The sequence below is a fragment of the Cetorhinus maximus genome, chromosome 16 (assembly GCF_964194155.1).
Source record: "Cetorhinus maximus chromosome 16, sCetMax3.hap1.1, whole genome shotgun sequence".
Lineage (NCBI taxonomy): Eukaryota > Metazoa > Chordata > Chondrichthyes > Lamniformes > Cetorhinidae > Cetorhinus > Cetorhinus maximus.
The window spans coordinates 60009038-60022683 of NC_135894.1; the positions used below are offsets into that span (position 1 = coordinate 60009038).

General features: G+C 41.3%; 1 protein-coding gene across 1 annotated transcript in view; it reads right to left on the reverse strand.

Annotated features, from left to right (window-relative positions):
* Positions 1-13646, reverse strand: part of LOC144691873 (cilia- and flagella-associated protein 47-like) — a 647761-nt gene that overhangs the window by 256000 nt on the left and 378115 nt on the right. Inside the window, exon 44 of the mRNA XM_078560450.1 lies at positions 6671-6870. Within this exon, the coding sequence (XP_078416576.1) occupies positions 6671-6870 (200 nt within the window). The remainder of the gene's footprint in view (positions 1-6670; positions 6871-13646) is intronic.

The following is a 13646-nucleotide window of genomic DNA, read 5'->3' on the forward strand; positions in this document are numbered from 1 at the left end:
TTTTGCACTCAGGTGTCGAGTATGGAGCCTGCAGCCCAGGCTTGTCCTGGAGGTCCATATGTGGTGTGCTAGCTGAGCGTTCATTGGATTAAAGCCTCCCGGGTGTCCCTGCCTCCCTGGAGTATGCCCAGGTCAGCGTCAACCCCCTCAGAATTTCCCTGTGCATGCTCATCCTCGGCCTCACTGCTGGACTCATCGTGTGCAGCCGCAGCCACTGCGTCTACATCTTCATCATCCACAGCATCCCCCCTTTCCAGCGCAAGATTGTGGAGAGCGCAGCATGCTACCATTATCAGCAACACACGATCTGGGGGGGGATACTGGAGTGCACCCACTTAGCAGTCCAGGCATCGGAAGCACATTTTGAGAAGACCGATGGCTCTCTCCACCACAGCCCTTGTGGAGGCGTGGCTCCTATTGTACCGCTGCTCAGCTTCTGATATTGGATGGCAGAGAGGCGTCTTGAGCCACCGTCTGAGGGGATAGCCCTTGTCACCCAGCAGCCATCCATCAAGCCAGGCTGGAGCACTGAAGAGCCCTGGCACTGGGAGTGCCTGAGGATGTAGGTGTCGTGGGAGCTGCCTGGCTACCTTGCACAGGCTTGTCAAATCAGCATCTGTGATCACACACTATCTGCACGTTCATGGAGTAGAATCCCTTCCTGTTGACGAATGCACTGGGCTCACCTGCTGGCGCCTTGATGGCCACATGTGTACAGCCTATTGTACCCTGGACACTTGCTGGTGCCTTCGTCAACAGGAAGGGCTTCCACTCCATGAACGTGCAGATAGTGTGTGATCACAGGATGCAGATTCTACAAGTCTGTGCAAGGTACATCTGACAGATATAGTTGACTGTCTCCCTTGAGAGACAGAGTGTCCTTCGGCACTGCACCTCAGACATATTGAGGTAGCTGCTTCACTGCCTGTATACCCTGGCAGCAGGATAGTGGCGTCTTCTGCATCCCCTTCCGCCTAGGACTACCTCTTGGCCCTACACCCTTTGTGCCTGTGCCTCTCCTTCCATAGGTGGCTCCCCTGGAGGCTGAATGTGCACTTCTGGCATCCTTCCCCTTCTAGCCCTCCCTTCCTCCTCAGAGGAGGTGCCTCCAGTGGAGCGTTCAGCTCCCATTCCCAGGCTAAGGGAAAGCTTCTTGAAACCTGCAGGCCCAAAAAAGATTCCTCACTGCAGAGTGCTGACCTGAAGGTTGAGAGTCCAGACCAAGCAGCTGGTATGCAGTTTGAAGTATTGCAGCTCACACAGGCTTGTATCAGTAACTTTGCAAATTAAATATTTGACAGAGCACACTCGGGACCCCAGTGAGCCCTCTTATCCCGCCTGTGGATGAGGTTTATACAAATGTCTCCTACCCGCCTGCTCGTTGCGCCCGTGCGACAACCCAAAGATCGCATGGGCGCCGAAAAAGCACTGTCAATTGGCGCCTCAAGGGCCTTATGTGGCCCATTAATTAATGGCGGGCGCGCATTGGATATCAAGATGGCGCGCGGTGACGTCACCGCATGTCAATTTACACATCGGCGTGCTGGTCCCGCCCCCGCATGCCAACGGGAAAATTCTGCTCTTAAGTTTATTCCTGATAATCAATTTCGTTATTTTACATAGAACTGAAGTCAAATGAATCGGTTATTACTTGTTTTGTCACTCACTTTTAATACATATGCCACAAAAGGGAAATTTGCAACCTGTGGAGAAAGAGCAGGGGACTGGGACTAATTAGATTGCTCTTTCAAAGAGCCAGCACAGGCATGATGGCTGAATGGCCTCCTTCTATATGATTCTATACATATGTCTAGAAATTCCATCGCCTTTATATCAAATTTCTGAATTTTTCCTTGTTACTCTTTCATGGGGAGGTATTTTCATTCACTTTGAAGAAGTAATTATTCAGAATGTTTAATCTTTTGTGCTTATAGTCGGTTTCAAACTATTTGCATCTTTTTAACGTTCTCACACTCTTCCCTTTGCTATGGTGCTGGTGAGGGAATTTTTTTTTTTGTTTTAAGTTTTACCTCTGCAGCTATGTTTTTGTTCTAGATCTCTCAAAATCGTCTCTGATCACCCTTTCAACCTGTTTTGTATTTTCCTATATTCATCCAATGAGTCCCTTCTCCTTTCTCCCAATATGATTTGTGGATATTGTTTTTCATCTTCATTTCACTTTTTCATTTGCTTTGTAATCCATTTAGTATCACATTTTTAGTCTGAACTTGCCGATCTTAGATACATTCTTGTGTTTCGCGCTGAACATTATTTTTTAAAGATGTTCCATTTGTCTTCTACTTTTTTGTTGACAATCATCCTTATCCAAACCATTTCTTTTATCAGGTGATGAGTAAACTTTTCAGGAGAGTTGGGAAATTCATCCTTTTTGGCAACACAGCAAGGGAGCACTGAGATAGGGTCTTCCAAGTTTCATGGAGCTGCTGGCTGTCCCAAGGTTCAGGGTCCAATAAATGGCATTGCAAACTCCTAGTGAACTACCTTAACTTTGCCAATTAAAAATGTTTCCACTCCCTGAATGTGTAGATTGTGGTGTGACAATATGCAAATGATCCTGCAGGTCAATGTGATTTGATGCAATTTCCCACGAGGTATTCATTCTTCCGAATTCTACCTTCTCAAAGCTCATCAAGGGGGAGAATCACATCAGCATGGTTTCTGGGTGGCAAAACGCATCCTTAATCCCATGGTTGACTCTAGCCAGAGGTGTGCAAAGAGCAGCAGTATAGCACTATACTGAGTGATCAAGAGCACCATTGCAATCTAAAAGAGGTGCTTGCACTGTCTTGATATGTCTGGAGTATCTCTACAGTGTGTTCCGGCTCATGTGACTTCACCATCCACAAAGGTCTTGTCTTAGGGATGCCTCCACCTGCTTTGGAGAGCATCAGCATGATCATTTGCCACTCAAAGGACTCATAAAAAGGGCATGAGACTGTAACTGATTACTAAAGCCTTCACTTCTGTTTAGCAACTTCCATCTTTGTCACCACAGCCTTCTAAACCACCATCAAATAAACAACTAATCCTTCAATCCAGTACCCATCCTAGAACATGGTATCACATCAGACTTCAATGTCAATAATAATCACATTATTGAAAAGTCAACAAGGGCATTTTTTCCCTGTGTGATACCAATCACCATGAAAGCTTAACATAAGGTCATATTCTGTTTTAACGCCACAAAATTCAAAATAAACAGAAGGCAATCTACTCTTTCCTGACACTGTGCTTTCCCTGAGTGGCTAAACATGCCATGCTTTCTTTTACTTGAGGTGTAACTTGAGCACCAGTGTTACAAGAGGTGGTTGTCCTCTCCTATACAATGAAAGGTTAATTTGGTTGATTTGGTTCTTCTTTCATGTAAGCTGGCTCTTAGGATAAAGGATGTGCCCTGAGAGACTGTAGCCTCAGATTGGTCTGTTCCACCTGTCACTATTCCACCGCACTTAGAGTCTGTGTTCTGACTTATTAGAAGACTGGCTCATCTAAGAGATCCTTGAAAGCCTTAACAATCAGCAGCCTGAATTCCAGTCACCAGACTCTGAAACACAGTGTACTGACTACTTTGTCCCTTACTGCCACCAGAGCTGCAATCTGTGTTTTTGTGCAAAAGAAGGCATCAATGAACCATTTCTTTGATGTTTCTGTAAATGATGATTAGAGGCTTAATTGCCACATATTCTCAGAGATTAACTTTAGAGTCTGCACATAGGTGTGATGCTCCTCATCAGATGTGATGGAGGGGATCAAAAGAGGTAGTGGTGAGGTGGAGCTGCGTGTGGTTAGTCTACATGTGGAATCTGACATCATGTTTTCAGATGATGGCACGAATGGGCAGCATGTCGATGAGACAAAAGAGAAGGCCAAAATCAATCTCAAGAACTGAACTTTCAAAATCAGTCTTAGAAATCAAAAGTAAAAAATAAAACTGAATCATATTTGATTAATCACTCTGTTTACCATTGTTACACGCTCCTTCAAAAGCAACATTCGTCTGTAATATGCAATGCTGTTCAGTACATTAGTCCACATGTGGCTGATAGAGAATCCAGATATGGCTCATTGCATTTTTGATTAGAAAATTAAAAAAGTGAATAATAGACCCCGTCATCGGGCATCTCATTTCAATGCTCTTTTGTATGGCATAAGGATATGTACTTTATCTACATTTGTTGGCAAAATGATAAGACGTAAAACATTGTGTCTGTGCTTTTGATTGTTGTGCGCACTTTACTTCCTTGGTAACAGCTTCTTCATTATCAGTTAAATTGGTCTGTAACATGGGTGAAATGCTGGATTTCAGAATTATGGAAACAAGATTTATTTAGTGGTTATTAATCACACTTAATTGCCATTGATTCTCGTTGATGCTTCTCCTTCAGATGACTTGCAGTAGAATGCATAATTAACCGATTAACCAACATTGGTAATAGATTTTCCTGGACTATGAATGTCATAAATAGGTATTTTTATTTTTATTTTAAGTGCAATGTTGTCCTATACATTAGTCACTATCCACATGTGTGTCTATGCTATGCTTTTGATTAGTGTGCGCACTTTACCTCCTTAGTTACAGTTTATTGATTATCAGCAAAATGGTATGTAACATGGATGAAAGTGTTGGATTTCAACACTATAGAAACAATAGCAATACTGTAATAAGTAACTATACTTCTTTAGTACATTTATCTATATTGTATTAGGTGTTTGCCATTAAAATTAGTCCGTGTAGATAAAACCATGTTGCCTTTGGGCGTCAGACATTTATTGGTTTAGTGCACCCTATATGGTTAATAAATCCTCTTTCAAAATGTCTCAGCATGCCCTTAGCCTGCTCACCAAAGCAGGGCCTTCTTGTACAATAGCATCATCTTGATATCTGATGGCAGAGTGGAAAATTAAAGCTTTATGTGGCAGAATTCGACATCAGATTTTGGACAATATGCAACTGTAATCCGCCTCAAGTTACCTCAAGCCATCAAATGGAATATCAGTTTCCATGAAGTAGCTCAGGAAATTCTGGCCTCAGACTCAAACTATAACATCTCTTGATAGATAGTGACAAAATTTGCCTGAGAGCCATGTGTATTTGGAGCGATTACTGGGCTAGACCCTATTTCCTACTATACAACAGTGACTACACTTCAAAACTACTTCATTGCCTTAACTAAGTACTGAGGTCATGAGAAACACTATGTGCGAATATTTACGGTCCTGTCGCGAGGGCGAGGGTGAAAGTCCATTGACTTTGACGGGACTGGAAATCCCACCAGCTGGAGGGGCAATAAAATTCCACCCTATATAACTGTAACTCTTCCATTCTTTTTCCCATGAGTTTGAACAGTTACAGAATGTGAAAGTCCTAATGTTGAAATTTTTACCCAAAGGCTCAGACCAAATTGGAAAATATTTTCTGCTAAAATTATCAACAGGACGAAGTTCAAACTTCTTCTATTCCGTGAACACAGTTCTTAACCTATACTAGAGAGTTCTTAGACTTCATCTTAATTTCAAAAACAATGAATGAATTATGTGGAAATGAAATGAAAATATCCTATAAAATGTTTCCTGCAGGCAAGGACTGGAAATCTGGAACAAAAACAAAAATTGCTGGAAAAACTCAGCAGGTCTGACAGCATCTGTGGAGAGAAAGACGGAGTTAACGTTTCGAGTCCGTATGAATCTTCATCAGAACTAAAGAGAAGTGAAAATGTGGTGAAATATACACTGTTTAAGGGGGTGGGACAGGTGATACTGGATAGAAGGCCAGCGATAGGTGGAGGCAAAGGAGAGATTGTGAAAGATGTCATGAACAAAAGGTCGAAGAGGTGTTGATGGCCCCTAAGGCCATCTGTCACTTGCTCATCCTGCTTTCTGCTCTTAATGTCATCATTAGCACCTCATTTAGCCAGTATCACCACCATCAACACCCCTTTGACCTTTTTTTCATGACATCTTTCGCAATCTCTCCTTTGCTCCTCCACCTATCGCTGGCCTTCTAACCAGTTTCACCTGTCCCACCCCCCCTTAAGCAGTGTATATTTCACCACATTTTTACTTATCTTTAGTTCTGAAGAAGAGTCATATGGACTCGAAACGGTGACTCTGTCCTTCTGTCCACAGATGCTGTCAGGCCTGCTGAGTTTTTCCAGCAATTTTTGTTTTTGTTTCAGATTTCCAGCATCTGCAGTATTTTGCTTTTATCTAGGCCAGAACTTTGGAATAGCTAAGGAGAGTCATACAAGTAGAGAGCAAGAACTGAAAAGATTATCTTCATGCAATGCTGGTTCAACAAATTCACACTTAAAATGTACACTTCCAATGGTTTAAAAATATAGTTTTAGTAATTAGAATATAACATGATTTCTGCATGAAACATCTAATGAAAACTGCATTTTTTGTCCGATTAAACAGGAGAATCTTCCACTATGCCCATAATATTGTTTGCTTATTTCCACTATGCTCAAATTAAACTATTACTTGATTAGGAGATAATGAGCTGAAATAGCAAACTTCTATGACAGAAATTGTAGGTTTGAATTTAATTGTTATTGGAGAATGAACATATTTGCTTCTGCAGCGGGGAAGTAAAGCATTTGAATGACGTTGAATCTTGTTAAACCTAGCCTACATTTTCAGCACTTACCACAGAAATATTTTTAATGACAGATTGGTGGGTGGAAGCAGCAATTTCCAAATCAGTTTCAAAGTTGTCCTCAGGATTCACCACACATGTAATGTTGTACAAGCGGATATCACATGGGGACCTTAGCAGAATCTGACAAGTGTATCGACCAGGCCCTTTTGCAAAAAATTTCATTGGCAGGATGGCTGAATCTTCCTTATCTAGATTTACAGAAAAAAATTGGAAATATCAATTTTCTGCATTCCAAGGCTGCTTAACGTCAGAATACTAGAATTATGGCAATCCCCACAAATTACATTGTATCAAAAATGTCATCACTTTAAAAAATTTTCTTCCTGCATTCCATTTTCTTAGATTAATTGGAGTTTGCCTGAGAATAAGTGTAGACGAGAAACTAATGGCAAAAAATCTCAATGTTACGTAAGTGCAGTGCACCAAAACAGCTTTAAATTTAACTCTTAAGGTGATACGTAATGGTATTTTTGCAAAGAGGGGCAACGGTGTATTGTAAAATACATTAACCTGTGGATTAATGGCAACAACTTTTGGCAAAACAAAGCACTTTTGATCTAGCAAAACATTACAAGGTCGTTCAGAGGAGTGCTTTCAAATATAATTTGATACCAAGCCATGGAGGGGGATATTAAGGCAGATGACCAAATGTTTGGTCAACAGGTAGGCTTTAAGGCTTGTCTCAAAGAAGCAGAGAGAGCTAGAGAAAGGAAAGTTTTTGGAAGAGAATTCCAGAGCTGAAGGCACAGTCACCAATTTTGGATTGATTAAAATTGGGGATGCGCAAGAGGTAAGAATTGGAAGAGCACAGAGATTTCTGAGGGTTATAGGAGGAGGTGGTGATGGAATTAAGGAGGAGCAAGACCCCTTATCTCTCCTCAGGTTCCTTTGCCAATTCGCTTAAATTGATGTCCATTGGTTACGGACTCACCCACTACTAAAAGACAGTTTCTCCTTCATCTGTCAAAACTTCTCATAATTTTGAATGCCTTTAGTAAATCTCCATTTAACTTTCTCTGCTCTGAAAAAAACAATCCCAGCTTCTCTAGTCTCATCACAAAACTGAAGCTTCGCATCCCTGGTATAATTCTGCACTTTCAAGGTATTTGTTTATAAGCCAAGAATTCCATTTCCTTAATAGTTTTATCACATTGCATGATCACCTTTAAAGATCTGTATATCTGAGAACCCCTAGTTCTCTCTGTCCCTGCACCCCCTTTAAAATTGTACCATTTAGTTTATATTACCTCTGCTCATTCTTCCTCCTGAATGCATCAGATCACACTTCCCGGCATTAAATTCCATCTGTCACGTGTCTCCCATTTCACCAGTCTCTTTTGTCATTTATTATTATGGGCTGGATTTTAACACCCAAAAATGGGTGGGTTAGGACAGGTCAGAGGTTAAAATTTTAAAAATCTCAAACCCAACATCCTCTCCTACCCACTTCAGGGTTTAATGAAGCAGCACAAGAGATGGGCAGCCAGCCCACTCCCAGGAGGCAGTTTGGCACTTTAAATATTTTAATGAGGTTAGCAGCCTCTGATTTAACCTCTGAAGAAATTTCATCGACACGTTGGCTGAATCTTCCTTATCTAGATTTACGGAAAATAATTGGAAATATCGATTTTCCATATTCGAAGGCTACTTTACGTCAGGATACTAGAACTAAGCTCTGAAGAAGGGTCATACGGACTCTGTTTCTCTCTCCACAGATGCTGCCAGACCTGCTAAGTTTTTCCAGCATTTTGTGTTTTTGTTCCAGATTTCCAGCATCTGCTGTATTTTGCTGTTATCTGATTTAACCTGTTTCACAGATTTAACTCTGACTGCAGGTCTTCCAGACCTCAGAATACCCGAGGTCAGCTTTAGGAAAAAGGTGTGTGCCTTTACAGCACTCCATGTGAGCCAGGTGAAACAGTAGTGCTTCCCCCAACCTCCTGCCCCAACAAGCTCCCCTCCCATAAGACCCCACTCCCATCCAACCACCTCTTCTCATATAAAGACTCCAAGATTGCAGGATCAGACTGCTCCAGGGGCACGATCAGGCTTATCTGGTCCTGCAGCCTGCTTCGTAGTCCTCCTCCACAATTAGAAGCCTTGACAACCAGGCTGACTTCCAGGCTAGGAGTCTATCAGGGACAAAAGATGTTGCTGTGGAGTTAAAACTCCACAGCATGGAGGGAAACCCAGATCTGGGCTTCCTGTCTGAGACTATGCCTCCTGCCAATGTAGCCCACTCCTGTTAATATCCAGGCCTATGCTTCTCAACGTTTATTACATTTTCCAGTTTTGAGCCTATATCCAGTTCCCTTTTGAAATTTGATTCCACTTCCACTGCCTTTTCATGCAGTGCATTCCATGTATACAATTAACATGTATTAAAAATATTGAAAATAAACTAAATGCCACCTTCATACAAATATAAAACATTAAATTATTTTACAGTGTCATATACAATATAGAGGACACGGACTGAATAAATTTACATATAATTTGTCTTACTTTTTGCTTAAAAATGTTTCTAAAACCTTTAAAATAGATAGTTATTCAGTGTCAAGGGTGCACTGAATTAGTGTTGTGTGATCAACACCATGTTTACTACAATGGTATCTTACAGCGTTGATTTAAAATCACTTGAAAAAATTGCATCCAAAGGAAGTTAATGTTCAAACTGTAAAATTCACTATATAAGAAAAATAATACAAAACTACAAAGACACAAACATTTTCTATGAATTAGTAATGCAAAGCACTGGAAAATATTTTGCTAGATGGAAAGTAGGTTGTTGGTTCCTCAACAATTTTAAATTTAACTAATTATTACCATGCAAGGAAAATCTAATCCTGTTCCATCACAACTGTTCAAAATAGCTTAAAAAAAATGATACTGTTGTGGGACATAGAGCAATTCAGACAGGGGTTAAAAAGCCACAAACTAAAGTAGAATGAGAAAACATTGCTTTTCAAGTTATGTTGCATTTACAATATAATGTATCGTATAACAGTTTTATTAGTATATTGCTAAGTACTAAAATCTCAAAACAAAAATTTCTCAGCACAATTATATAACTGAATTACTGTGAATAAGTGTCATTTCTGCAACTGAGGTTAGCTTCCCTAGAAACTCCGCTTCCAAGCGTTTCCAGATAGCAAAAAAGTGTGAACAGAACAAGGTACTATTATGCAGAACACGCACTTGCAACCATTTTGCAAAGCCCCTTCAGATCCAACAAGGAATTGAAATTACCACCTTAAGGTCCCTACAGTGCACTGAATTACAGTTCTTCCAGAAGCATATGACCTGCTATAACATTTTTGAGATGCTGTGCTTGCAACTTACAGAAGGGTCCATATTGACGGCTGCAGGGTTATGCATTGCAACCCTCCAGCAATCCAATTACTTCAGATTCTTCCTTAAGGAAATTAGGGAGAGCAGTTTCTTAGAACAAAAGCATCACAGCAATTCTAGCATCACTAACACTAACTTATACCAATATCACAACAATAATCTTATAATTGTATAGCACATTTAACATAATGAAACATCCCAAGACACTTCACAGGAGCATTATAAAACAAAATTTGACACACCACATAAGGAGGTATTAGGTCAGCGGACCAATAGCTGGGTCAAAGAGGTAGGTTTTAAGGAGAGTCTAAAAGGAGGAAAGCGAGGCGGACAGGTGTAGGAAGGAAATTTCAGGGCCGAGGCAGCTGAAGGCATGGCCACCAGTGGTGGAGCAATTAAAATTTGGGATGCGCAGGAGACCAGAATTAGATAAGTGCAGATATCTAGCAACATGGAGGAGCCTGGAGAGGTGCTGATGAGGTAGAGCTGAGAATTATCAGCATATGTGTGCTTTCAGATAAGGTCACCATGGGCAGCATGTAGATGAGAAATGAAAGGGGCCAAGTATAGATTCCTGGGGAATGCCAGAGGTAATGGTGCAGAATCCCTGTGGAACGCTAGAGGTAATGGTGGGAAGAGAAGCCATTGAAAGTGATGCTCTGGTTATGATGAGAAAAATATGAATAAAACTAAATGAGAGCAGTCCCACCCAGCTGCATGGTGGTAGAGAGACTTGGAGGAGGATAGTGTGGTTAACTATGTCAGAGACTACAGACAGGTCAAGTAGGGCGTGGAGGAAAATTTACTTTTATCACAGTCATGCAGGATGTCAATTATGACTTCGATAAGAGTTGTTTCTGTTCTGTGTCAAGGGCAGAAACCTAACTGGTGGGATTTAAACATGGAGTTCCGGGAAAGGTGGGCACAGATTTGGGAGGCAACAACATGTTCAAGGACTTTGGAGAGGAAAGAGTGTTTGGAGATGGGGCAGTAGTTTGCAAGGGCAGTGAGGTTATGTTGATTTTTTGAGAGGGATGATGATGGCACATTTAAAGGAGAGAGAGACAACAACTGAAAAGAGGGAACCATTAACAATATTGGCTAACATGGAGACCAGGAAGTAAAGTTGGAAGGTCAGCAGTTTAGTGAGAATAGGGTTTAGGGAAAGCAGGTCTTGTGGCGCAGTGGTAACATCCTTATCTCTGGGCCAGAAGCTCTGGGTTCGAGTCCCACTTCAGGACTTGATGGGCGTGAAAGATGCATTCATAATGTGGCCCAACAGGTTGATTATCAGCCTGTAAATACTTCCAATATGCCAGAGTTTCCTGATCAGCCATACTGCAGATGGCAATGGAAAGCCACTGCAGTACTTTGCCAAGTATGATCATGGGCCAATCCAATGGAACTTCATGGTTGCCAACTTGCTCTTATGGCATGGTACCTGAAGGAGGAGGGTCAAGGGAGCAGGAGGTGGCTGTCATGGACAAGGTGAGCTGGAGATGAGAGAAGAAACTAGAGAAAGATCCGAGTTCAGGGCTAGGGCAGCTGGGAACTTGAAAGGAGGTTTGGCCCGGTGGGATCGTGGAAGGGAGGGATGTGGAAAAGGCAGCTGATTAGATGGTCTCAACCTCAGTGGCAAAGAAGTCCACTTATTGTTGGGGGTGAGAGTGAAGAAGAAAGATGATCGAGGTTTAAGAAGACATTTGCTGTAGAGAAAAGGTGGGGGTTGGTGGGGGTGGTGGTATTTGAATTCCAGAATGATCATGGAGTAGTGAGCAATTCTGGGATGAGGGATAGTTCTTTGAAACAGATGTCCAAACTCCACATTGAACAGAAGAATAAAGTAAAGATCCTTAGAAGGAAAAACTGAAAGAAAAGCATTTATGTTGTAAATAAAATTGATTTAGTTTCAAACTGCAAACTAGAATGCTTTAAGGATAAAGGCATAATGTAAGAGAACTGTCACAGCATAAAATATAATGATTGCTATGTATAGAATTGTGGATTTATTTCTTCTTAGTGGCTAATTATTTTTCAAACGTTAATTGCCCTCAAATCTGAGTTAATTATTTTTACATCTGAAAGAATTTATTTGTCACAGATAACATATGTAGAACTAATTATTGAAGAACTGTTGTTTTGTAAATTGTTTAAATAATTTTAGTGACCAAGAATTTATCACATAAAAACAATCTTATGATAGTTGGAGATCGTTTCTGTCAATAATTTTGTGAACACTGTAGTTAATAGATCATGGCAAATTATTATTTGTTCAAAATTATATGTCTATTAACTGGCAATTATGACCAATACTTGATGATCTTTGCATTTATCATTATATTCTTGCCTGATCAAAAGGTTTTCCATTAAGATGTATAAGACTTCTTACATTGTGAGCATTAACAAAATGCAATGTTATTTTTCACCCGTATTGCTTGTAATATCACCCAACTCTGACGCTACCTTAGTTCATCTGCTGCTGAAACTCGCATTCATGCCTTTATTACCTCCAGACTTGGCTATTCCAATGCTCACCTGGTCAGCCTCCCATCTTCCAACCTTGAAAAGTTGAGCTCAACAAAAGCTCTGCTGCTTGTGTCCTAAGTTACACCTAGTCCAGTTCCATCATCACCTGTATTCACTGGCCTACATTGGCTTCCAGTTCTGCAAAGCCTCTGTTTTAAAATTTTCATCTTTGTTTTCAAATCCCTTCATGGCCTTGCCTCCCCTTATCTTTATGGGGGGAATTTTCTCCCCATTGCAGGGGCAGGAGCGGGCGCACAGCCGATCGCCGCTTGCAATCGCCTGCGCACCGCCATTTTATGTGGTCGGGCCAATTAAGGCCCGCCCAGCATGACACGCACCTGGAAGCACTGAGCGCTCCCTGTGTGGGCGGGGGCAGTAGACTGAGTTGGGGCCTGTGCTCTTTCGCGCATGCGGGCGAACTGAGGATCTGAATAACGCGCGGTGACATCTGGATGCATGCCCGACGTCACTGCGCGTCATTTTACCTGTCGGTGAGCGGGGCCTGCCCCTGCACGTCAACCCGAAGATTCTGGCCTAAAACTTTCTCCCGCCCTACAACTTGCCACAATCTCTGTGCTCCTCCAATTCTGTCCTCTTGAGCATGATTTTCTTTGTTCCACCCATTGGCATCTATGCCTTCAGCTGCATAGGATTTAAGCTCTGGAATTCCCTCTCTAAACCTCTCCATCTCTCTACCTCTCTGTCCTGCTTTAGGACCCTCCCTAATACCAATGTCTTTGACCAAAAGATTTTGGTCATCTGTCCAAACATCTCTTCGTTTGGTTTGATATCACATTTTGTTTAATATTTACTCCTTTGAAGTGGATTGGGATACAATAAAACAATTACATACATGCAATATATTGTTACGCACAGAAACCAGACCAGCTAAGAGACCAACTAAGATCTGGATAGTTATGAACTTCCTCATTATATTCACAGAAAATGAACTAAATCAAGTATTAATGCAAATAAAATCAACTACTGAAGTGATTTAAGTGCAAGGCCATAAGTATTGTTCTCATAAAAAATAGATTTCTGTTCTTAGCATTAATGGAATCCAGCAAAGCAGATGAATTTTATCCGT